The sequence below is a fragment of the Cavia porcellus genome, unplaced genomic scaffold (genome assembly GCF_034190915.1).
Source record: "Cavia porcellus strain 051 isolate PalLab524CR breed Dunkin Hartley unplaced genomic scaffold, mCavPor4.1 scaffold_31, whole genome shotgun sequence".
NCBI classification, from domain to species: Eukaryota; Metazoa; Chordata; class Mammalia; order Rodentia; family Caviidae; genus Cavia; species Cavia porcellus.
In genome coordinates this window covers 43,394,190-43,421,613 of record NW_026947514.1, presented here as the reverse complement: position 1 = coordinate 43,421,613, position 27,424 = coordinate 43,394,190, and the positions used below count along the sequence as shown (strand labels likewise).

At 40.1% G+C, this 27,424-nt stretch overlaps 1 protein-coding gene across 3 annotated transcripts in view; it reads left to right on the top strand.

Annotated features, from left to right (window-relative positions):
- Slc35f4 (solute carrier family 35 member F4) overlaps positions 1–27,424 on the top strand; it is a 320,519-nt gene that overhangs the window by 279,080 nt on the left and 14,015 nt on the right. For all 3 annotated transcript variants that reach the window (XM_063241314.1, XM_063241315.1, XM_063241313.1), the window contains 3 exons: positions 13,853–14,038; positions 18,462–18,759; positions 23,374–23,593. In XM_063241314.1, the coding sequence (XP_063097384.1) occupies positions 13,853–14,038; positions 18,462–18,759; positions 23,374–23,593 (704 nt within the window). The remainder of the gene's footprint in view (positions 1–13,852; positions 14,039–18,461; positions 18,760–23,373; positions 23,594–27,424) is intronic.

Sequence of the window (27,424 nt, the reverse complement as noted above, 5' to 3'; positions counted from 1 at the left end):
AATGGAATTTCTCAATTTGGTTTTTTAAAAGGACTTTCCATAGGATTATACTAATTTATTTGCCTACAATGTACAATGTACAATATACAATGTAGAAGGATTATTTTCCCCCAAAACCTTCCCAGCATTTGATATTACTTGATATCTTGATGATTGCCATTTTTCTGGGCTATTATAGAATCTCAGGTTTGTTTTGATTTGCATTACTCTAATGACCAAAGATGTTGTACACTTTTTCATGTATTTAGTGGCCACTTGTATTTCTTCTTCTGAGAAGTATCTATTCATGTTGCATACCTTGAAGTTTATTTTTGGCAGTCTAAATTTTTTTCTACTTTTTTATATATTCTAGATATTAGTCCTCTATCCAAGATATAACTTGCAAAAAAATCTTTTCCCATTCTGGAGGTTGTCTCTTCACTTTGTGGGGTTTCTTTTGTTCCTATTTAATTGGGTATGATACCATTTGTTGACTGTTGATGTCATTTCTTGTGCAACTGAGGTTCTATTCAGAAAGTCTTTGCCTACACATATGTCTTCAAGAGTTTTACCTGTTCTGCATTCTAGCAGGTTATATATTTCTGGTTTAATATTTAGATCTTTGATCCATGTTGATTTTAGTTTAGTACAGAGTGAGAGATATTGGTGTAGATTCAATCTATTGCATGTATATAGCAAATTTTTCCAGAATCACATTTAAAGAAGCTAAATTAGCCCCAGTATGTATGTATGTATGTATATATATATATATATATATATATATATATATATATATTGGCCCCTTTGTCAATAGTCACATAACTGAACTGTCTGGGTAGTTTCTACGTCCTCTACTCTATTCCACTGATCTTCACGTCATGTGTGTATGTGCATGTGTGTGCACATGTATGTATGTACCAGTACCACACTGTTTTTATCACAGTAGCTTTGTAATATAACTTGAAGCTCATAATTTTGATGTGTTCTGGTTGCTTTTGCTATTCTAGATCTCTTCTGGTTCCCTATGAATTTTAGGATTGTTTTCTTCAGTTCTGTGAATAATTCTGTTGGTATTTCAATTGGAATTACATTAAGTCTGTATACGAGTTTTAGAAATGGGGCCATTTTGACTATATTGGGTCCACCTACCAGGAACAGGGGATATCTTTTCATTTGCTGATGTCCTATTTGACCTGCTTTAAGAAGAAACTAGATAAAACTGATTGAAATTGAAAAACAGTAAAGTATATTACAGAAAATAGAAGCTTTGGACATTTACACACATAGGCTTCAGTTCCTTCCTGGGCTTTAAAAAATTCAGTGCCCTCATCTGTAGGATATGAATGGTAAAATGTCCCTGCAATATTGTTATAAGTTCTGGAGATCATATATGTAAGCCTTGAGACATGGTAGATGTTAAGCAAATGCTAGGTGTTATGGATTAAAAACTGATGGTCAGCTTAATGTCAGATGGATTAAATCAGCATGGTGCTGAGCATAGATGTTCCACCTGAGGAAAGTTACCAGCATAAGTAGAGATGTGGAGAAGGAGAAGCTAGGCATTGTGGGTTCTCCTAAGTGTTGCTGTTAGAACCACTGGTTCTGAAGGAGCTCGTCATGACTAGCTTTGCCAGTGTGAGTTCGACCATTGTTGTCAGAGGAGGTTGGGACCTTGTTGGTGAGAGTGGCTGTGGTTCACTTTGGGGGAGCTGTGGTCCTCACAGAAAGCATCACTTCCTGGCTCTGGAGGGGAAGACATGTGCCGCTTAATCTCCAGGAGAAACTCGTCATGCGAACTTCCTGGCATGTACCCGACTGTTCTTATCATTGGAGGAGCTCAGGACCTCCGTGTCACTGAGGATGGCTGTGGTGCTTTTCAGGCCAGGTCTGGTCTTTGTTTACTTCTTTTTTGTTGTTGTTGTTTGTTTTTTTGTTTTGTTTTGTCTTTTTCAGTACCAGGGATCGAACTCACGACTGCTTGCTTGCAAGGCAGGTGCTTATGCCGCTGAGCTAAATCCCCAGCCCAGGTCTGGTTTTTATTATGAGCATGACTTCTCAGCTCCAGTGTAGAACCCTCAATCTACCCGCACAGCAACTTCATCCCGCTGGCATAGACTTTTTAGCTTCCATTGCTGACCTTTGGGCCTTCCCAGCATGGATCTCTTTTTTTTTTTTTTACTTAAAGAAAAAAACAAAACAAAACAGTAAAAGGGCACAAGCAATAAAGAATTTAAAAAAAATAAACAGTAAGAAATCACTAGTTAATAGATTACATATTGTCATTTTAGAAATAGTTGATCAAGTTACAAAATTAAGCATACAAAGAGGACATTCAAACAGTGAGACTGCAAACAGTTGTGTTCAGTGATCCAACAAAAACTTAGTAATATGGTCATCTGTCTTACACACCTAATCACACTTGCAGTTGTGTTCTTTAGAGCACTTTCTTTTCCTCTCTTTTTTACAACACCATTTACACATTATGGGTTTTATTAGTCCCACAGTTCTTATTACTTTTTTTGGAAGAGAATAAAACCAAATGAGACAAAACAAAGCAGAGTCAGTCAAAACAAAGGATGAACATAGTACATTATGTAAAAACGGAATACAAGATAATCAACAATGGTTACCATAATGCCTCTTGCTACCTTAAAAAGAATTGCCTATATCATCAGGTATAATAAAATTGAACAAAACAGTACAGAACAAAACCAATAAAAACTAAACATTGGAGACATTACTGAACTTCAAAAGAAGATAATATTCAAACCAGAATGGGCATCATAGTGAATCTTATTGCCTTCAAAGTAGTTGCCTATACCCTCAAAATTGATAATATCAAACAGAACAGAATAGAGTAAAATCAGTCAAAACAAGATGGTGAGAGCAATACAGGGCTTCAAATCGAGTTAATAGGAAATCAAAAAAGTTACTATAATATATCCTGCTAATTTAAAAAAATTTTTCCCTTAATTAAAAAATATTAATAAAAAATAAATTTTAAAAAGGGGGGAGATTGAGATAAGAGAGGACATAATAACATAACAATACAGATCAGAACAGATCAATTTAAGCAACATAATGTTTTACCACAAGATAACTCTACTTAATAGTAGTTATCACAGTGTCCAGCATGGATCTCTTTTACAGAGGTGAGGTGTAAGTCCTTCTTGAGGGCTCTAGACCTCCAATTGGACTTGTGGGAGGTCCTGTCATGAGCTCTGGGTCTTCATCTGGACTCATGTAAGACATTGCTGTGGGATTCAAGCCTTTGGCTGAATATTCTATGTCTTTAGTATTGTTGATAGGTTTCCTGCACTTTCTTGTGTTAACTCTGGGTGACCATAATAAATAATATTATAAATTCCATGTCCTGATTTTAATTGCTCTTTGCCAAATCGCTGACTAGAACACTAGGACTTTTCATTTTTACAAGGAAGACAGACAGCAGTGATATGTTATTTAATTTTAAAGTCAGTTATAAGTGACAAGATACTTTGTATTTTAGATAGAAAAAATTAAGACTGTTGTAGGAGCAAGATGAGTATAGCAGAAATATACTTATGGGTAGTCTTTTCTTATAAACACACATTTTAGGTAAATAAAAAGTGAATTATCAATTAAAAGGTCTTTAAAGTCATTTTAATATACCTGCATACATGCTCAAACATTTCAGATATGTATCTCAAAATTCCAGCCTGTATATAATGAATACACGCTTATATTTTCTAAGAAAATAATTAGCAAGTCTTGAAAATGCTTTTTATTATGAAAAATATGGATAGTAATATAATCAATGTGCAGATTATTTTAAAACATATTTATTTATGAAGTAATACTAGAATTTCCAGAGTTACAAGGAGTGTGTAATACTTGGTAAGTAAAACAGAATTATTTTGGAGTAGGGGGCTCAGCTTCTGAAAAACAAAGTGATGCAGATTGAAATGGAAAGTTGGAATATTAGTTGTACATTGACCATCTATCATGTTGACTATTTTCAATAATTCTAAACCTATGTATTTCCCTAAGAAGAAAGTAAACCTAGAACAAATACCCTGTAGAATCTGTGAAAACCCAATCAATAAATTAATCTTACAATAAGGGAGCATTTGCTGCTATCACAATTCAAGAGACTAAGAATTTTTAAAAGCTGAAATATAACTTTTCACCTTGTCTTCTGTTAAATTATTAAAAGCTCTTTTTGTGAAACAAAATGTCAAATGGTTATGGCTGCTAACCAGCACCAAGTCACAAACCCGAGATCGTATTTTTGTTTTCTTTTGTTATTTTAAAGAGAAAAAAACCCCAGAAAAATCAAGAAGTAAACAATTTTAAAAAACAAAAAAGAAAAATGGTGACAACATCATAGTTTTGTTTTCGATGTCTCTTCCATGATGACATCTTTTCCAAGTGAAAGATCATGTCTTTCTCAAAGAAAAACACTCATCAAAAATTAGTCAAAACTCAGCACAGTGGCACACACCTGTAATCCTAGCACTCTGGGAGCCTGAGGCAAGAGGATTGCAAATTTTATCTTGGCCTGGGCAATTTTGCAAAACAAAAGAATTTTTGGGCTGGGGACATAGATCAGTGAAAAGTCCTGCAGTTGACTCTCCAGTGTCTAGAAATAAATATTGAATATAGTCAAAGCTAGTTTCATTTTCAAGGGCTAAGAGCTTGGTTGGAAGAATCATCCATCAATGGAGCATATAAAGACAGAGGGAATTTAGGAGACCAGGTGGCCTAACCTAGACTTGGGGATTGTTATGGTTTGTGTCTAGATGCTCCCCCAAAGCCTCATGCAGGCATGAGGGCAGACTCTTTCAGAGGTAGTTCAATTTAGGGTTTGTGACTGATTCCTAGTGCAATGCTGGGATTAAAAGTGCTGAGACTGAGGCTGGGTGATTGCTGGGTCACTCCACTGATTGGACTGGTGCAGGCCTAATTCCAGAAGTCTGGATAAAATAAAGGGGCAGAAAGAGGCTTGTTTGCTCCCCTTTTGCTCGTGCTGCTTTTTCTGTCTTTCACTGCCATGAACTGTTGCTCCTCTGCCATACCACTGTGCCTTGGACCGAAACCACTACAAATTGTGAGCTAAATAAATCTTTCTTTCTTTAACTTTGAGTATTGGGTATTTTGCCTCAGCAATGAGAAAAAAGTAAGACAGGGATCATAACACTGTTGTAGGAGTATGGTTCACTGGCTATGTCTTCCATTTGCTCCTCCTGGATTTCTCTCTGCCCTCCTCCATTTGCCTGTCTGTCTGGGATCTGTACCTCTAAAGACCAGAGAAACTAGGGGTGCTGTCAGCTGGCTTTGGTTGACCAACAGGGAGTTCCTGCAGCATTTTCAAAGGAAAAGAGTATTCTCAGGGTCCCCCAGCGGTTGTCTGTGATACTGTCATACTGTCCCTTCCTTCCAGATTCTTCTAATCTCTCCCTCCTATGTGCTTTTAGGCATAAGCATAGTAAGACTTGTTTAACTGCTTGCTGTGATTTGTCATGTAGAGTATTTCTTTTTTTATTTTGAAAAGAATGAAACCAAACAAAATAAAACAGAATAGAGTCAACCAAAACAAAACAATGAACATGGTACATGACTTTAAAACAAAATATAAGGAAATCAATAATGGCTAGCATAATGCCTCATTATCTTCAAAAGAACTGCATATACAATCAGGCATAGTAAAATTTTAAAAAGTACATAATAAAAACAAAACAATGAAAGCAGTACAGGACTTCAAAACAAGGTAATAGTAAACTAGCAGTGACTACCATAATGCCTCTTGTCATCTTCACAGTAGTTGCCTATACATGATACAATCAATGAATAAAATCAATCAAAAAATGAATAAAATCAATAAAAAAACAATGAATGCAATACAGGGCTTCAAAACAAGATAATAGGAAATCAATAGTGGCTATTATAATATATTTTATTATCTTTGAAATAGCTACTCATGCCATCAAATATAATAAAGTTAGATAAATTGAAACAGAATAAAATCAAATTAAAATGAACTATGAAAACAATACGGGGTGTCAAATCATCATAATAGATTAACAGTGGCCACTACCTTGTCTTTTTAGACACTTCATAGTATGTATTGTGCATTTTGGATCCCACTAACTCCTTTAGTTTTTTATACTAGGGAGACAACATGATATTCACCCATGTGACCCTAAACCTTTTCATCCATGAGCATGAACTCAAGTGGTATCATTTGCCTACAAGAGCCTCAGGTTTTCCTTCCTTACAGCTGAGTAGCTTTCCACTGTATACGAGTGCCCTGTCTTTCTTATTCATTCTGTAGTTGATGGGCAAGCTACTCCCACTTCTTTCTGGTGCCCTGTCACATGGAACATTGTTCTCTGTCCTTTGATTGTCAGTCTATGAACCCTTTTTGGATTAAATATGGTCTTGTGTAAAGCATACTGATGGATCCTGTCTCTTGATCCACTCTGCCAGTGTTTCTTTTTATTGGTGAATTGGGGCCATCTATTAGTGGTTTTGGCCAACATGCTCTGTGTCGTCTCTGCCATGCTCTTTTCCTGCCACTGGTTGCCTACGTTTCCCCTCCATTCCATTGTCTGCCCTGCGTGGTGGTCCCCTTCTGCTGCTGTTCCTAGAACCATAGTCTTTTTTTTAATCTCTCTCTAGAATGTCCTTCAGTATTCTTTGTAGGATTGATTTGGTGGGCATGAATTCCTTCAGTTGTTTTTTATCCTGGAAGTATCTTGCTTCTTCATTAACTTTGAAAAATATTTTTGCAGGGTACATCAAAATAACAGGGGCAGGTTATTTTCTTTCAGTATTTGAAATACTTCACTCCAAGCTCTTGTAGATTTGATGGTTTGTGTTGAGAATTCTGTTGTGATTCTGATGGATTTTCCTTTATAGGTGATCTGTTTCTTTTCTCTAACAGCTTTTAATGTCCTGTTCTTGTGCTGAATTTCTGGGATCTTGATTATTATATGTCTGGGTGTAGATTTATTTTGGTTATGGCTGGCTGGAGTTCTATATGCCTCACTTACCTGAATGTTACTTCCTTTTCCCATGCTTTGGAAGTTTTATGATACTATTTCTATAAATAGACTTTTAATGTCATTTGTGTTGACCTCTGATTTTTCACTCACATCTATTATTCTTCAGTTATGTTTCTTTGGGTTGTCTTGTAGCAGTTGAATTGTTGCTTCCTAGATCTGTGTTATTTTTAAGAGATTTTTCTTTTTGCAATCACAAGCTGAAAAGCTGTCTTCAAGGTTTAAAAATGTCTTCAGTTTCTTTCAAGCAGTTTGCCAGCTTTCAATGGAGTTTTAAATTTCCTGGATATTTCTTTGAATCTGTGTCATGTATTCTAAACATTTTTTATATTATCCATTCAAGATTTCCCTCATTTTCCTGTGTTCCTCTATTCTTTCATTTATGTCTTCTTTAGCGGTGCTTAGCAATTCTTTTGTTATGTTTTTTATTTCTTCTTTTATCTGAGATAGTATTTCTGTTCTAATTACTTTTATGGCCTCATGAAGTTGTTTCTTTACTTCAGTTGCTATCATTTCAGAAACTGCAAGTGTGTGGCTCCTGATTCCTTCTGTGTTTACATCTCTGGGATCTGCTCTGCTTGGGTTGGAGGCCCAGAGTCTGCCTTTTGCTTCTTCATCTTGACATATTCCTTGGTTCTTCCACACACAAGGGTGGTGGGGTCCTAGGCACTTCCTGCATTGGCTAAAATTTCTCTGAAGCAAGACTGTTTGGTTCTTCTAGCCAGTGCTGGCTACAGGTATCTGATGGTGGCCGTTGCGTGCACTGGTGCAGGACGGTCTGCTGTTTTTCCCAGCCTGCATTGGCTCACTGATGGTTAGTGAAGTGTGTGTAGACGCAGGGCTGGCCCCCACCTCCAGACCAGCTACTGTGGGGAAACTTGGTGATGGCTGCTGGGATGTACATGGGAGTGGGGCTCAGTCTGAGTAATTTGTACCCATCTGTGACCAGCTAGGAGCTGCTAGAGGGAGCCTGCTGCAGTCTGGTTTCGGGCTTATCCAGCCTAAGGGCTTATCCGGTCTAACTCTAAAATGGCTCCTGGCCAACTGCTCTCTGCTGTGGGAAGACTGAGCCTCTGCACTCACTCCAGCCAGTGCAGTCCTCTGCATCTGCTGCTCCCCTCCACCACTGCGTCTCTTTGTAGAGGCCTCTGAAATCACCAGCCACCACTGTCACCGTGACCATCGTCCCCAGTCCAGCAGTTCTTCTAGCACAGTGGGCTGGCTCTAGTCAAAGGTACCACTAGCTACCGCCTTCTTCTTCGTTGAAGTTTTTTTTTTTTTTTTTTTTTTTTTTTTTTAACCCTGTATGTGGCTTCAATTCTCACTTTAGATTCTCATTGGGTCCAGGGAACCCAACTTCACTCTTGTCTTGAATGATGTTATATTCAAGCATCCTGACTGTTTCTCTCAAAGTGGCTGTTTACTCTGCTGCTTACTGTTCCAGCATCTTCCCAGAAGCCTCACACAGAATATTTCTCAACCTTTAATTTGAGTTAGAATCACTGGAGGGCTCCTTGAACCCTTAAATACTAGGTTATCCTGCTTTCAGAAGTTCTGACTCAATAGGCCCTGAGTTCTGACACATTTTTGTAAGTTATTCTCATCGAGTTTGTCATCTCTGCTTTTTGGAATCTCATATAAATTGTTAGAAAAATTTTTTGAAAATAGAGAAAGTTTATTTTGTGGTTAAATGTGATGTGCAGGTGTTTGTTTGAAAAACTTTCAAATCAAAGGCAAGAAAGCTAAAGGAATTCAGGAAATCCTTTTTTCTGGTACTTTTACTTTAGTGCACAAAGAATTTGGACACAGAGAGGTCAAATGATTGGCCTGTGGTAACAGCATTTTGTGGCTGAGAATTTCTGAGAGCAGAATTTCCCCTCCCTTCATACACATCCATCCCAGGAGGCATTAATCACCTTTTGTGTATCCAATATCTCTGCCTCTAGGTTAGGGAGACATATGATGCTTGCTTCTTAATTTAGGGCAAACGATGATAAAATATCTAATTTGACGGGGGGGGGGGGGTAGTAGTCCATAAAGCCAAGTATCTTACTGACCCTTCCTGTCTGCATGAGTTAAAGATGGATGACAGGGCCCTAGTTTAAGTGATATCACCAGTATAGTCTGTTATCTTCCATGTCACTTTGCACTCAATCAGACAGGAACTTGCCTGACACTTTGCTTTCCTTCACAATGCTTTCCAAAGACTCTAATTCTTCTTTATCAGTTTGGATTTCCAAGTTGTCCGAGGACCCCACACCTTTCACTCAGTGTCTCAAATAATTGCTTTGCTCAGTGGCCTGGATTTTCCTTCCTTCCTTCTTGCTTTGACATCCCTAGAGTGGCTCCCCCAAGGTACCATCTGCCCAGTTCCTCCCAGCCTTTCCTGGGAGCTGCAGCCCACTGGCAGTGGTCCCACCTCTGGTTAGATCTCAATTAGACAAGTTCCTTTTCAAATAACAGGTAACGGTAAAACAAAAGGATTTCCGGTGCTCTTTATAATCAGATCTCAGCATTTCAGAGGTGACCACCTGACTCAAAGTCTCTCAGCATATATCTTGTACATCAGTGTACTTGTTCCTAAAAGCACCCCTTCCCATCTCCAGATGGCTTATTCTTCAGCTTTAAACTTCATCTGGTGAATGCTGTTCATCCTCCAGGCCACCTTTGATGTAGACTCCCACCAGAGTTTCCATGCCCCAGGCTTCTGAATGAATCACTTATTCCATTTTTTTTTTTTTTTTTGTCCACAGTTAACAGCAAGTTATGTATGCTACTCAATACATTAGCCAGACCAATCAGGCAAAAGAAAACAAGCTATTCTTATTTGTAGGTGACATAATTTTTTACATAGAAGACCAAAAACTTCACCAGAAAACTCTAAATGCTAATTGTCTTAACAAAGTACTCAAAGATCAATAGTTTTCCTATATAACAGTAATGAGCCTAAGAAGAAAGAAATCAGGAAAATAATCTCATTTATGGTAGCCTCAAAAAGAATTAAATACCTAGAAATTAACCTAACCAAGGAAATGGAAGAGCTTTATAACAAAAGCTACAATACTCTGAAAAAAGAGGTTGAGGAGGACATAAGAAAATAGACATCTGGTTTCTAAATAGGTGGAATCAACATTGTCAAAAATGGCTATATTACCAAAAATGATTATCTAGGTCTATGCTGCTCCAGTCAAAGCACCAGCAATGTTCTAAATAAATCTGGAAAACATAATTCTAAAATTTGTATAGAACCAGAAAAGACCCAGAATGAACAAAAGAATCCTGAGCAACAAGAACAAAGTAGAAGGCATCACAATCATAGATCTTAAGTTATACTGCAAAAGTACAGTGACAAAAAAAAGCACGGTACTGGCGCAAAAATTCCAGTAGGAATGGCTACAAAGAAGGACTCAAACACGAATCTGCCTCGGTGATGGAAGAAGATGAATCTTTCTATGCTGTTAGTCGGAATGTAACTAGTAAACCAATATGGAAATCAGTATGGAGATTCCTCAGAAGAACTAAATTACAAATTCCATTTGACCTAGGTGTACCTCTCCTGTACCTTCCAGAAAGAGTTAAAATAATCACATTACAGTGATTCATGCATACCCATGTTTATAGCAGCACGGTTCACAATAGATAAATTATGGAATATAAATTACATCCATTAACAGATGAGTGAATAAATAAAATTTTGTATATATCATGGTAGAGTACTAATCAGCCACAAAGAAGGATAAATTTCAGTCACTGGTAAAGAATGGATGGAATCTGATACCATAATGCTAAGTAAAAGAAATCAGACCAGATGGTTAAGCATAGCACGGTTTCTTTTATCTGAGAAGCCCAAAATATTAATTTGAAGAGTGAAATAAAAGAGAGTTGGTAGGAAACAGGAAGATGGGAAGGGGATCTAGGGAAAGGCACAGGGGTGACGGGTAGTAAGAATGATCAAGATACAAGATGTATATGTACCAACTCCCCAAAACATATGTAATGGCTGTACCACAAGTATATAGTAATGAAAAATGAATTCTTTTTTAAAACTTAAAGACTAAATTGACAGCTCCATGTAGGCAAAGACTCTAGAGTCTTCATTTGCCTGACTTTGCTCTTGACACAATACCTGTCAAATAGTAGGTGCATCATAACTATTTGTTGAGCCAAATTGAAATTGGGAATATGCAGAGTTCAAGCAGTGCAGCAGAAGAAATTGCATTGTCCTGACTGGACCAGCATCAAAATTGACCCAGAATGCCTCCTTCTATGGCCCAGTGAGCCAATGTCTTTCAGCAGGACCAGAGACCCATCTCACTTGACTAAGTGGACACATCTTACTCATCATTCTTAACACAGCTACACTCAGCACCTATTAAAGTCTTAGTACTATACACAGGGTTGCCATTTATGCATCTACCCAGGCCCTGACTGTGGCATAATCTATATACCACAGCTATGATCTATATCCATATGCCATGGCTATGATCTATTTATTATGCTCATCTGCATGCCTGGTGACATTCTGAATATTTTTTTTATCAGGGATGGCTTTATGTAGTTCAACATCAGGCAAGACAAGACAGTGTCTTCATTTAAAGCTCTGAGAGGACTGTTTTGTGGTCCATGTCCTGACAGGTGCCTCTCAGCCTGGCCACGAGGCTTAAAGCTTACAGTAAGGACAATGATTTTTGTGTCCAGTGTCTGAAACATTCTCAGGTCTCTTTCCCAAACCTATTGTCAGAAAGCAGCTGGCAGCAGGCAATGAGCGATATTACATAAGCCTCAGAAGGTACAAAACCAGGACCAAGCACTGCAGTGAAAATGAAGGAGCAAATAAATTAATGATGCGGTTTTCCAATTTAGCACTTGCTAACCGCATAAGAGGCGCCAACATTTCACAGTAACCGCGACCAGTATCTCACCTTGTCCTGCTGCCCAACCCGTTTGTGCAATCTTCTTTTCATCTGTGATTGCCAAGCGATCACAAAGTGAACCTCCTGTTACTGAAAGAAAAGAGGAGAAGCAACATTTATGTGAAAGTGAAGTAAAAGGTACTCACACGATAAAGTGTTTAAAGATAATGTTTATCTGAGCCTTGGCTCCTCTTGGAGAGGACAAGCAATTGAGTATTTGCTGGATCTCAGCCTCTTTCCACCGAATTTGAACTGTTCGGTGAGAAATATGACTGTGAAAGATGCAATAAACATTCAGGATATATAAGTAAAAACCTCATGAATTTTTGACACTTTGTAATAATATTGACACAGCATTAACTCAAACATGGTAATCAGGATAGAATGCTTCGTCAGCGTTCTGAGTAGCTGTACATTTTTTAAACTCAATATTAAATAATTTTCAATTAGGTCAACTTGAGAATCGTATAACAGATAGTATAGCTAGTTGCTAACACTGTTTATTTTCCCCATGATTAAAAAAAGAGAGAATTGAGAAGAATGTGAGCTTTTGTCATGCACAGCAGGGCCCAGAGCGTGGAACTGCCGCTCTCATCTAAGGTCACCGTGCTCTACTCAGCTCTTAGTGGAGGCTCTAGATTCCTGTCAGTTCTTGACAGCAACTTTAGCTTGTTTTTCATCTGGACACTAGTTCTTCTAATTTGAGAGCTTCAAATGATTACTTACCTATTATCTAACATGATGGATTCAAAGCCAACTTAAAGCAAAGATGCCATTGTTAGCTCACGATTTTAGTTTTCATTTGACATTTTCTACCTCTTTCTGCCTTCTCAGAAGCACCATACTGAGAGACAGCCTCCATGGGCTGGAGAGAATGACACCCCTAGCCCCCACCTGCCTCAGTGAGAATAAAAGAACTCCTGGCTCCACAAAAGCAAACACAAGTGCCCCAGAGAGTGGGACGGCAGTTTCCCTCTGGGAGGCAGTGCCCACCAGTGCCCACTGAGCTCTCTAGCTCATCATCCCAGCTGATCCTTGTTAGAACCAACAAATATGGTCAGTCAGTAACACTATACTTAGGACACTTTGCCCAGTTCTCAGAAACCATGACAGATGATACATGGATACAGGTATAATCTATCCAGTAGAATCATAATGAAAAACCCCAATCCAGGGACGTTCTCAAGCATACTTCAGCTACATGCCTCAAAACTGTCAAGGACCCCAGAAACACAGATAAAACAAAGAAACTGTCACAGACCATAGGTGTTGAGGGAGACACAGTAACTAAATGTAATGTGGGACCCTAAAAAAGGAACATTTGTGATACAAGCAGTGGAATACAAGTGGGGTTTGGGGTCTGGTGACTGGTAATGCACCACTATTTATTTCTTAATATTGACAAACACTCCATCCAGGCAGGAAGTTTGAGGGTGAGGGAAGAGTGTCAGGCTCCTCTGAGCACAGCACATATAATTGGACTTCAGAGCCCAGTCTGATGGAAAAGAGAATAATGGATTTGGTGGCAATGCCATTGGCACCTTTAGCAGATAAGACTCTTGGCAGTCTTAGGAAGAAAAGGGTGGAAGCAACCATGATAGTGATTTGTTTTCCTTATAGTAAATTATTTGCCTCGCATTTTAATTCAGAACATAAGTAGTTGCCACCCAAGAACCACCTTCACATGTTCATTTGTAGTTAATGGATTTATCGGGGGAAAATAGGGTTCTTAATCTTACAGAAGCAGATCTTGCCATCACAGGGTTTTCTTGTGAGGAGTCCCATTCATGGCATCAGAAATGAGCTCGTGAGGACTGTGATTGTTGCAGTCACATACTTTGCTGCAGAGGCATTTGAAATCTAAGTCTAGTTCTCCTCCAGGAATTTCTCAAGGCAGTGTGCACTCTGCCTTCCCAGGTACCTCCAGGTCATCGGTCCCTCGGTGTAAGCCAGGCACCAACTGCTCCAGCTCACATGGCAGCATCAGCAGACAACTCTCCCCTCTATCTGTCACTGAAGATTCTTCTGCTCCTATTCTGGAGCTCCAGAGCCGAGGATCTTCTGGAGTGTGTGGACACAGAGTCGAGAGACAGAACAGATCAGGTATGTGGGTGAGCAATTCTTGAACAAGTGTATATTTCTTGCCTTCTATCTGGTCATAAAAAGTCTCTTAAGAGTCTGGTGTTTGTTTTTCAGTTTTGATTGTGTGCGTATAGAATAAAATTGCAATCAGAGTCTGTATAGTGTTTTATAACCTTAAATTTAATAATCTAACATAAACAGTTTCTTATGCCACTAAATTTTATCTTCAAAAGAGAGAGGGAGAGTTCACCATGGGCACAGAATGCAGAGCTATCCCATGGACTCCTGTGAGTGAATGTGGGTTATCAGATGAAGGGAAGATAGGAATCTATTGGGGTACACAGTGTCTCAAAGAAACTGAATTCCAAAACCTTTGGTTGAAGGATTTAACACACATGATGACTTCTAATGAAGTTCACATGGTAAGCTAGACTCTTCATCTTTGAAGTGTCTAAATCCAGCATCTTCTGTCTCACCTCTGGGATTCAGTAGTAATACATTGCATCCATTCTAAAGAGAGCTTAAGAATCAGTAAAATCATGGAATCTGAGCTTTCATCAGGACCGCCATTCCTGCTGCCCTTGCAGTGCCCTAGTCTTATGCTTCCTGCCAGAAGCTTTGTTTACCTCCATGACTAGCATTTTCTGATCAGAGACTTTTAGCCTTTCCTTGGGAAAACTGGCCTCTAACCAACTCCTGAGTTACTGGAACTTCTAGACATACCTCAGAGCAATGCCCATGAGTTTCCCAGCAAATTTTAAATTTCTAAGTGCAGCTGGGCCCATAAGATTGCTGCCTGTTTCTGGTGGTGGACATCTTACTTTCTGTTGGGAGCATACACTCAAATTCCAAATTCCAAATTCCAAATTTATAACCATGACTTCCCCCATCCTATAACTATATCATCACCTTCCCCATCACTTTCTCCAAAGAGGAAACTGCTGTGTGCTAACTGACATTTTCCTCTCACCTCAGAAAGCCTCTATGTGTTTGTTCACCAGTTATCATCACTACAGTATCCCTTCTGGCCCATTCCGTCTGTCTGTCTGTCTGTCTGATATCAATTCCTCCACCTGCATCTACAGTCCACCACATCTTCTCCACCTGCTTTTCTTAAGTCACCCTTATCTCTCAATATTTGTTTCTTCAGCTTGGTTGGCACCATAGTAAAATCTCTCTCATCTTTAAAAATGAGAATAATAACTGTAAAAGCAAACATTAAAAAAACCCACCTGGGTAGTTAAAAACAAACAAACAAACAAAAGTGCCAGAATGCTGAAAACACAAGGCTTTGGAAGAAGGAAAGGCAGAGGGATAAAGCAATGGAAGGGACTCAGTTAGGGGCGGGAGCACAAAGAGCTGGGATGTGGGAGATGAGGAAGATTTCTGGGATTCTGCTAATTTGTTAACAGACTTTTTATACCTATATGAGAAAAGATTATTTTTCAGAACAGACTTTTTGATTGTCATTTCAGCAAGATTCTAGGTCCCAAGGCCAAAACTGTATTTTTTTAAATGAAGAAAATGACATTTTCTTGAATCTTTAAAGTCTTAATTGGCTTCAATAAATTGCAGTCATATTCCTGTTATCCCAGTGGTTTATAAAACAGAGTGTTCCACTCAGTTAAACACACTGGGTAATAAAGACGTGGCCTGTCTGTCATACATGCATTACAAATTTCTAAGCTAGGCCATTATGGGTCACATGGAACATAATGTACTTTCTGAGAAGCTTAGAAGGAACTTGGAGCTATCCTAGTGTACCAAATAAATGAAGAAAAGGGAGAATACGCTGAAAAGCAGCTCACCCTCCTTTCACGACTCTTGTGGTTCTTAACATCAAAATGAATGTCATCAGATAGATCTTACCACTGCATAACAGGTAAAAATACTAAGATAATAATTAAACACATGCTCGGGACCACATAATGGCAGAGAAGGACTTAAACTCATGTTTTCCTGGCCTCTGCCATCAATTTGTGTGATCTCAATAAAGCATCATAGAAATGATTGGAATTTCTAGGAAATCAATTTTAATGATATATACAAAACTGTAAGCAAAACTGTAGGAAATCATGCTTTAAAAATGTACAGAAAAGTAAGAGTTCTTGGAAATCAATATTTCTATGCTTTAAAATTGCAGAATTGATAATAATTAAATCTTCCTACCAAAAAAAAAAAACCACTGGTCAAAAATATGGAGGGATACTGGTGAGTACTGATGTCACTAAAAGTCCTGTCTGCTGTGTGATGGTGTTACAGAAGCAGTCTTCAAGGAGATACAGTGTTCTGCCTCCAGCATACTGTATCTCTGCATGACACTTAAAATCTGTAGAGAGCCATTCCTGCTTCATGAGACAGTCCCAGATACACATGAGGCCTGCAGTGTAGTGGGTCACGCTTTCTTCCTCTGAGGTATCACTACTGTTAAAAGAAAGACTGCCATGCTAGCCAGAAAGAAAATTTCTCTCTATACCATTTGTGACACTTCTAGTGCTCCAATAGAAAGTGAAAGGCTGAAAATCTGAACAGTGTGTGTTCATAGTAAAAATATCTGGGGCCTTGTGGTCATACTGAACTGACTTGGGTGCAACTTTGGGAACCCGTAAAGCAAGTCTCAGTCTCTTCATCTAGTGTGGGAATAGCAGTACCTACTGAATATGGTAGGTGTGGGTTCCCTTTCCAGCCTCCCAACACAGTAGTCCCCCATCCTATCTACCTCCCTATTTATCCTTCCTTTTTCCCTCTGCTCTCTGAGCTTAAAAGATGTTTCCATCACTATCATCAAGGGGAGGAAGTATCCGATCTGCACCCAGTCCTACAGGCTTGGACTTTCTCCCGCCTCCACACCCAGCTCCACCTCACTGCTTCATGGAAGTCTCCCCTGACTATGTCCATCCCAGCCCTTAAAAAGTGCTTCTCTGCCTTATGTGGCTTCACATCTTTGGAACAGGCCTCATCCTCTGTTATTGGATGTGTTTTCTCATTTTCCACTAGTCCGGGAGCTAAAGTCTTACATCTTCGAACCCCCAGGATCCACCTAACTAACCAGTTCCTGGTCGTCTCCAAAAGGTTTGTTGACTAGATAAAAGAGTGGTAGATTTCATCTTCCAGAAGCCTATGCCTTGAGAATTTAGTGCTATGTATAAGACTTAGGGTCATGTCAGATTTACTGTGTTTATACTTATTTCATATTCCCAGAGGAACAGTTCACTTTGCAAGCTTGCATCCCCAAATGCTGACATCAGAAAGCCTTTCTGGGCAGCAGTTTGTAACCCAGGATATCAGTCACGTCTAGACCAAGCTCAGTTGGCTACATATCAGTGGGTTCTGGAGAGGTAGAGTGAGAAGCCTGCTTCCTGTCACTGGCAGGCTTTCTCACCACCGCATAGTTCCTGTGCTCAAGGTGGTTTCTGGAGGCCCAGGAGAATACTGCAGATCATCCTGCCTTCCTTCCCCAGAGACTACCACCTGGATCTCAGCTCCAGGACTCAGAGCACTTCTAATCCCACTCAGCTTCCTGATAGTACAGGAGTTCATTATGACAAACTTTTTTTCTCTATTAGGCTTTTATAATTGCCAGTTTCAGAGAGTTTTAGTTATTTTAATGCGAAAAATGCTTCTAAATTTTCTTAGCAAATGTGGAAATACAGAGCAGAGCCTATTCTGCTCTTAGGAATACATCAAATTGCAATTTGTTATGAGATGGGAAATGACTTTGTGTAGTGAAGACTTGCTCTGTGTGTAGAGCACATTGCTTTTCAATTTAATAATCACCTTCGCAGTCATTTAAAAAAGATGTCAGTGAATCTGATTTGGTGATGTGTATCATTTGTCCAGCACTATGGAAGGCTGAGGCAGGAAGCTAAAAGGTCAACCCCAGCCTGGGCAACTGACCAACATAGCAAGTCCTTGTGTCAAAAAAAAAGACTAATAATGTAGCTCGATGTGGACAACATTTCTTTTTTGCTTTTCATGTTGGTGGACACAGGCTTATTTAGCTGGGTTCTGCTCATTTCTTCACATGGACTTCAAGAACCACTTCCATTCAGAATTTTCCACTCAGTGATGGAGGCGAGCAGTAAGGACACAGTGGGGTCTCCTGATGCCTGTTTAGAGTTTCTACTGGATCGTAGCACAGCTCTCATCTGCTCACATAGGACTGCATAAAGCGCATCACATGCCAAGGCCAAAGTTTGTAAGAGCTGAGTGTGGAATGCTCCTCCAAGGACAGGGCTGGTGCCCTGGGGAAGAGCACAGCATCTGCCTGTGCAGCAGCCTGGCATGCTGGTGACAGCTGAGATCCGCACTGCACCTGCAGGGCAGAGATTGCAGAGACAGCATGAGTGATTCTCTAGTTGCATCATCTTGTTGAAGGCTGGTGCGTTTGGTTGCTGTTTCACAATCTGATTCTCACCCATTTGTATTCCCTGCTTGTTTGCAGGGGACGATGGAAAGCAGACTCATCCTGAGAACAGCAGCCAACGAAACAGACTCAAGGCTCGCTGCCTGGCCTGCACCGCGGTGCTTCTGAAGGCCGTCTGGGGACTCTTGATCATCTTGTCAGTGTCATCATCTTGGGTTGGAACCACACAGATTGTAAAAATCACTTATAAGAACTTCTACTGTCCATTTTTCATGACATGGTTTTCAACAAACTGGAACATTATGTTTTTCCCAGTCTATTATTCTGGGCATCTGGCCACCGCTCAAGTAAAGCAATCGCCAATGAAAAAATTCAGGTAAGTAAAATGTTAAATGCTCACTGGGAAACGTTTGAATATATTTTTATACAAATATGCACATTCTCACCTCTTCGAAATGTGAGGTGCTTTCACCGTGGGAAGGTGGAGGAACAGGAACTAGGATTGGTAAATAAATGCTCAGAGACAGAATCAGTCATCACTTCATCAGCTCGTGTCTACAGCTTTCCAGACACTGTGCTGGTGCTTCTGTATCTCTCATCTGATTTCATCATTGTTGGCAACAACAACATTCACTTTCTGAGATGGTACCATCAGCCCCATTTTAATACAACAGCAAACAGATACAGAAAGGTTAAATGACTCCTCCAAATTCAAACAGTTATAAATAATGGAACTCCATTTTCCATCTGTATCTTTTTATCTTTGAAATCTATATTTCAAAAGAACAGCCAGTGGCCCAAATCCCCCCCAAAAATGTACATATATATACATATATATGTATATATATATATGCTCATAAGAATACTTGCTACACAAACATTTGCTCAGTATTCCCACGACTCTGGTACCTGAGCAGGAGAAGGATCTGATTTCATGCTCAGGGAGGTCTGGCCCTGGGAAACACTGACAAGTTCATTCCCTGCTGACTCAGAGCACAGGAACTTGTCTGTGCACCAGCGCTGCTGAGCATGCTGGGCATGCTGGGGTCGTCTAGTTCTAGTGACTGCTCCATGCTAAGTCGAGCTTCGGCAGCCCCACCTCAGGGAGGTCAGCAGGACTAACGCAGCCCGGCCTGTGCAGAACCCAAGGGAAGCAAAAGCAGCAGCACTTGGGAGCAGAAGTGTTTTGTTAGGAACGCTGTCCCAGAAGGAAAAGCCCAAGAATAGGGGATACCTTTGAGCAAAGTCAATCTCCCAGACTGACTCTCAGAGGAAGCAGGGACCTCAGGTGGCAGAGAGAAGTTTATTGCCTTTGGCACAATGACAACAAATTTGTCTTGCAGAAGCCAAGATAACCTTTCTCTTTCATTCCTACACCTAACTCACTCACAATAACAAATGTAAGAAGTGACTTATAAAGACTATTCTTAAAAACGTGAACTGTTTCTGTCACTAATTTGCAAGTACTAAAGTCACCCTTGAACTGATTTTCTATGGGCACCCATGAAAATTCAATCATAATTTAAGAATTCTTAGAAAGAATAACTATTGACCAGTTTGGAAGAAACCAAACCTGTATCTCTAAAGACATTTTGTGTTTGGGTCCCATCAAACAGTCATGACGCTGGTGCAAATGTGTTTTAAAGACAGCATTTAATAAATAAGAGCGGGGGACTGTGGTTATCAGACTGTGACTGTCCCTGTTTGAACATGGTTGCATGTCCCAGATAGGATACCTGCTCTACCAAAGGCTGCACTGTACGTTTGACACATACGGGTATAAAATCAAAAAGATGTCCTGAGGGAGAGGACCTCGAGAACATCTGGAGAAAGCCACGCTGGTATCCAAAATAACACACTTATGAGAGGCTGCTGCTGATGGGAGGGTTGTGTAGGGAAATAAGCTTCATCTTCTCCCCATTTTTCTTGGTGGACAACTCTGAACTTTGCAAATTTTGTGATTTGACAAGACATCTCCATCTGTTAGTGAGGGTAGAGTAAAATTGGCCATTTCTGAAATCAAATCAAAGAGCTTCTATCGTCTGAGAACATTATCTTTGAAAGGACTGGTCTCCAGTGAGAGCGAAGTGAGAAGCAAACATTGTCAGAAATTCTTAGATCCTTGATCTTTTTCCCTGTAGACTCGTTAATACCATCTGCAGAGAAGGTAGTTCCAAAACTCTCGTGGCTGAATGAAGGGAAGTAGAGTTAGTATATAAGACTGGAAGCAGATTTTGTTCCCTAGCACAAGAACTTCTGACTATTTTTCTCTTGAACCGTATGAAAGCACTTCAGATTTTTTTCTCATCTCCGACATCAAAAGAATTTTCAATAAAGTATCAAATCTAGATGGTAAGGGTTGTCAATTTAGAAGTAGTTTTGATGATTCAATTATTCCAATTAAATACTGACTGAATTCAAGTGCTTAGGTGAATCTGAAATTTAGAAAGTAAAGATTATACATTACTTTTTAATATGGATACTTTCTTAGGGAAAATGTTTTTCGGAAGAATGAATTGGGGCCAAAGACATACTACTCTCTGTCAGGCGCCTATCCAGTGTGCTTAGGGTACTGCCTGGTGTACAGAAAGGATTCAACAACCAACATGCTGCTACAATGGTGGCTGTTGATTAAGTGATTAGTGCTCTCTCACCTTCCCATGCTTCATTCCAAGATTTGCCACCTGTCAATACCTCTTGTCCAAAAGTTCTGATCTCATCATCCCACCGAGAGACCTACTGTGAAGTCTTTCCCATAAAAATCCATCTGCAGTGCTTACGTTTCTTAGCACTTAGTACACCTATAGCATAGGGTTTCACATAGGTGACCTGGCCTTTGGATAGATTATTTTAATTCCTCCAAGAGTAGTGACAAACAAGGAGGACGTTAGCAATGGAGCAAATGGGAAAAGAAAGGAGGAAGGGGGCACCTGAGGCCCAGGCCTTGCTGGGAGGAGCGTTTCCCATCCATCTGCCAGGAGCTTCTCCACAGACTCCTGTGGTCTGACTGTGGCCCCGTGAGTCCCTCACCTCCAGCACAAAGCTGTGTGAGAGCACTCGAGCCAACACGTGGTGGACTCCCAGCAGGGAAAACAATGACCGGGTGGGGCCAGCAACAAGAAAAAGAAACCCTTTCATCAGAAATGAGATTGGCTGTGCTCACTGGTAAAAGTATACTGACAAAAGCTTACAGAATAAACCAACAACTCCCAGCTCCAGCTCTACGCGACAGCTTTCTCATGGTACACATTCCTCTGAGAGTGAACACTAGCCTTGGACCCAGGTTGGTCTAGGAACTCAGCTGCTTGTCCTAAGTGTGAGGCTGCCCCAGAATTCCCAGCAGCTGTTGGGTTTCAGAGCAGTCATTCATGTTCCTGTTCATGTGACCACAAGAAATGTCTGTACCCTTTAAAGGAAGCTTTGCCTTTAAGTTACTTAATCCCTTTACTGAAGTTATGTGTCTGCTAATTTAAAATTTACCTTTGAGAAATCTCATTTTCACTTTATGAAATCCTCCTTTCCTCTATCTCATCTGAAAGCAAAACCACAATCAGAGTGTGTGTACAATGTGCATTTTTAACCCTCTAGGAATTGCAGGCACACAACTCCAAGCGCCCTCAGCCATTTGAAGCAGGCTTTTCCAAGACTCAGTATGGAAAGCTCGGCTTCCTATGCTGCCTTCACCCTCACTGTGAGGTCCTCCTGTGGGGGAGGCTACCTTGTCAACAAGAGGAAACCCTAGGTAGCAATTGCTTTGATTTTCAATTCTTTGAGATGCAATGATATCTTTCCAGTAAACCTGGGGAAAAAAACTGGCATGGATTCCTGTAATCCTAGCATTCTGAGAGATGAGACAGGAGGATCGCAAGTAGGAGCCCACACTGGGCAACTTAGGGACGTGGGGAGACCCTGTTTCAAAACAAATTCAGAGGAGTGTCTGGGAAAGTAGCTCAATGCAAAGGTCCTGGGGTCAGCCCCCAGGGTCCCCCAACACACACATAAGCACAAAAGCAGAAAGGCTGGAAGAGAAACTAGTAGCAGTACTATCTAGAGTTACGTAAAGAATTTCTGTCACAAACATGTTCACATGTTAGTAGCTTGTTGCTTTGAACATGAAATGTACTCTCTACTCTTGAAAATATAATGCCTGGCACATGACACTTGTTTAAATGTTTATGAATAACCAAGAGGTTAAAAAAAAAAGCTAAATTTGCTCATTAGCAAGTTTTTTTCAGTCAATAGTACAAACATTGTCACTCTATCACTTCCAGTATTGCCTGCTTATTGCTGGGCTGAATATTTTGATTAAAATGAGTCCTTGAGCTAAAGAGCCAATTTAATCAGGTATCAGACTAATTAAGATTAAATTGCAGGGATTATTCTCACACAGTGAATTCAGGTGAGTTGTTCCAAATGGCTAGTGCTTGTATACAAGTATAACCTGAGCTTCATACTTAGCTTTTACTTGTTTTAGTTATCACAGACACTTTCATCACTGTTGTGTCTTAAAAATACTGGTAGGAAAAGACATTAGTCAACTGAGCAGACACATTAGGAAGCAGCACAGTGACTGAGGAATCACAAAGCTCCAGGTGTATGTGGCTTCACACACCAATGACAGTCCCCATCGCGCAGAGTTCCAAGCCATTCGAGGCCAGGTCACACAGTAGCAGCCATCTTGGCCCAGTCATATTTACCTACTGGGGAAAAGCTTTGAACCTCTTGAAGTCACTAGTGATTTCAGCAAGTGCTCTTCCCTGTGCCTCTCCAGGCTTCCTCAAGAGTGTTCAAAACAGCGGGATGGCTGCCCTTGTCTTCCCAAGAGAGTATCTGGGTAGGAGGGCGCCTTGCTCTGTGAAACCGGTTCGCTGCGTCCCACAGATGTCTGACAGCCTCCAGTGCTGCGATCTGCTAAAATAGCTGTGAGGAATCAGCCACGCGAGACGGTGACCGTCAGCCATCTACGTATTAACCTCTTTGTCTCTCCTAGGGAATGCAGTCGGATTTTTGGTGAAGATGGTCTGACACTGAAGCTCTTTCTTAAAAGAACTGCTCCCTTTTCTATTCTGTGGACTTTGACAAATTACCTGTATTTACTGGCTTTGAAGAAGCTGACGGCCACGGATGTCTCCGCCCTGTTCTGTTGTAACAAAGCCTTTGTCTTCTTGCTGTCCTGGATTGTGCTGAAAGACAGGTTCATGGGAGTGAGGGTAATGGCACACTTCATTCCATGTGCAGCGCGGCCCCATGGTGACTCCCGTCAGCTGCCCCGTCTCATAGAGCCTCTGTAAGCTTCTCCACTGCTTCTGAGTACAGAGGGAGACGCGAAGAGGCATGGAGGAGTCCCAGCAGTCCCAGAGTCATGAAGGGACAAAGGGATCGTTTCTGCTTGAGAGTCAGCTGACTGTGATAGAGCACTAAAACAGATGGAGAAAATAGGCTCCACATTTAGAATTCACGTAACCAACTCCTCTGTCCTCAGGAAAGAAGGGTCTGTGAAAATTAGCTCCACTAAAGAGTATGATTTGGTTTTTTCAGTCAATATATTTTGGGACAACTCCCTTTTATCCCCACCCAGATGGATTTAATTAATATTGGTGTAAGTAGATAAGGTTACCAAACAATAATTAAAGTCACTGTGAATGGCATGATGCTATTAAAAGTGGCTGTACCTCTAGAGTGACTAATCTAGAAATGGAACTAAAAGCAACAACTTCTACTTTGGGGTACAAATCCTTATTTGAACTATGTTAAATGTATAACAACCACTTCAATTCTGAGCTTATCCCCTCCCACAGTAACATGGATTTTAAAAAGGAATTTTTAAATTTTGCTTGTTCTATATCAGAAATAGACTGCTTGGAAACCATGCAGGTTTCAGGAGGCAGATCTCATTCATGTCGTCTGGCATGCTGTCATGTGATGAAAATATTGACACAACTCTAGAAGAAGGTCCAAGTGAATAGCCTTTTCCCAGGGTATTAATGTTATATGACTTGCTCGTCTCTGAAAAAGAGGTCCAGATTGAATTTGAGGTATATTTTGCAATCAAAACATTGATCTTGTTGGCAATAATTTCAAGGTCCTTCTTCCTAAAAACTGAAATTATTTTTTGGAGGAGGAAAGGAAAGAGAGAGACAGAGAGAAAGACAGACACACACACACACACACACACACACACACACAGAGAGAGAGAGAGAGAGAGAGAGAGAGAGAGAGAGTTTATGACGATCATTAGCCTTGAGACTAAATAGTCAATTAAAATCCAGACACAATGGCACCTGCCTGTAGTCTCAACTGTATGAGAGAGAGAGGCAAGAAGATCACTTGAATCCAGGAATTCAGGGGCCAGGAAGATTCTAACTCTTTACAAAATCATCACCAACTAGAAAATTCTGATTGAGAGATGCCACTCAGAAATTCAGAACTGAAGCTTGTCATGAACAATAAGATGAAAACTTTCACAGAAGACAAATTGAGGGTCTCTGAGTCAGTTCATGATACCATTAGAATAGGCCAGATGTGATATTACTTGTTCTACTAGCTACCATCTGTCTTAAATTTGACATCTGAAAGGCTTAGCATAATGCACAATACCTGGAGCACTGGTGCTGGCTATCTACCTTCAGGCATCCTGACATGTCCTTCAGAATAGGGACTCTTTACTGTTCCCATTTGAGATGGGCTGCATCATTTTTGTTTTTATTTGGGGGGACAGCATGAAATTAAGACCCAAGATTTTTGTTTGAATTATTAATAATTTCAAGATGGTTAACAACAAAACATTGAGCTAAGTGCGGTGCTCTTTGTGGTGTGGTGTTTTGGATGAGTTGTGACTCTATTTCTTATGTCCTAGTGATGGCAAACCTCTTCGAGTTTCACTGATATAAACATCCGTTTATGAGGACACAGTGTGCCATAGGTCTGCCACCACTGACCTAGACTTATGCTATGCATGAAGTAAGGATATAATTACTATTTGAAGATACCATGAATGAATTCATGCTTATGAGTTGTTCTCTTCACTATGACCATGAATCATCCATGAGGACATGAAGGATCTTCTCAGAAGAGGGAGAGGGGAGGATATTTGAGGGGCTTTTCTACTCAATCAGTGGCAAGTGAATACAAATAGTAACTGAATACTTTCACTATTACATACACCAGTGGAAAAAACACTTGTATTAGAACGAATGGATGCACTTAACCATGAGGTCACTAATGAGAGAGGTCAGTCACACATCAAAAAAGGTACGTTTGAGATCGTGCAAAGAAAGAAATCCCAGCTGTGCAACACAGACTTAAGAAACCTTCCTACAGGCTCCTAGCCATTGCCACTTTAAATCTGTCATATGCAATGGGTTGAATGGCGGCTCCCAAAGAAGATCAACCTGTGTCCTAACTTCCAAAGCCTGGCAATGTGATCTTACTTGGAAAGAGTCTTTACAGATGTCATTACTTTAGCATCTTCAAGAGAGTTCCCTGTGTGACCTGACCCAACAACAAGTGCTCTTTAAGAGGCCCACACAGAAAAGACAATAGAAGATGAGGGGAAATGTGATCACAGGGACAGAAATAGGTTGCTATAGAAAAGGAAACTTTGCCACGGCAGCACTAACACTGGAAGGGGTGTGTCTTCCACTGCAGACATTGCTGGAAGCGTGGCCCTACTGGAGTGTGGACATCTGGCCTCCAGTGCTATGAGAGAATCTGGTGTTTAAATAACTTGTGGTATTTATCCCATCAGTCTCAGGAAACTAATATGAAATCTATAAGCAATAAGACCTGAGAGAAGAAATGTTAAGTAGTTGATATTTATTAATAAATCTAAATGAAGACATCACAGATGGCAAAATAAAAATTGTATGTTAGGCTTCATAGAGGTATTTTTTTTTCTTTTTAAGTGACAGGAAATGGTTTATTTCTCACTCAGAAACACTAATTTCTGTTTAATACCATGTTCTCGAAAGTGGGATTTTAATGATGGCCATAATCAGGCCATGCAATCGGAAAAGCACCAAACACACTCAGCATTTTTCCTCTGATGCATCAGCAATTCTTGTCCTCTGGAGACATACAGAGAACATGTGTAATTAGGTCATGTGAGAAATTAAAGGAGGACAAATCTAGCACCAGCAACACAAATGCTGCTCACATGACTGTCATCTATAAGTGATCTGGGACACAGTCCCTCCAGACGTTACCCCCTGGCTTCTCTTAGGGAAAAAAAAAAAATTAAAGGGCCTCTCTCCATCTTCATGGTAAAATTCATCTTTCTTGCTCATGCTAAATCATTGGGAGTTTAGAAACATATACTGGCTTTTAATTCTTGTTTGCTTCACCCCAAGCATGGTCATATTTAATATGAGAAGATATGATCTTTTGCTTGTACTTTTTCATGTCAAAATAATACCATGGACAGGATTTTTAAAAAGTGTCACATAGCATCAGTAAATATGGGTCTATCTGGATCACCACCAGGCAATACTAATGTAAAAGTGAATTATGCATTATGAACAACTTTGTTTCTGTGGAATACTGAATTAAAGATGGAAACATAATCTGCTATACTTCTCAATTATAAAGTCATTTCCACTAATTTACTAATGATCTCTTGTGTGTTAGAGTGAGCTCTTTTATGAGCAATTCTTTGCAGCTCATTTTTGGTCATCCCATGTAAATTAATAAATATTTTTAGAAGATTGTATTTTTTCAAGACATTGCAAAAATGTTGGAAAATGATCATCTAGCTCTTGCAGCTTTAAATGAGGTGTTTTCCTATCTTGAGGTCCTGTCTTACTTAGTTACAATCTGTAAAGCCATGAGAAAGAAAAACCACCATTGCAGTAGTAAACGTTCTTTGGCTGGGGGTGCAGCTCAGTGGCAGGGCGCTTAGCTGTGCACAAGACCCTGGCTTTGCTCCCCAGCACTACAAAAGAGCCACACCCCAACAGTGAGAACAGCAAAGCTTCTTCCCAAGGGAACAAGCCCCGGCTGAGCGTTAACTTCTCTGTTGATTCACTACAGTGACAATTAGATGT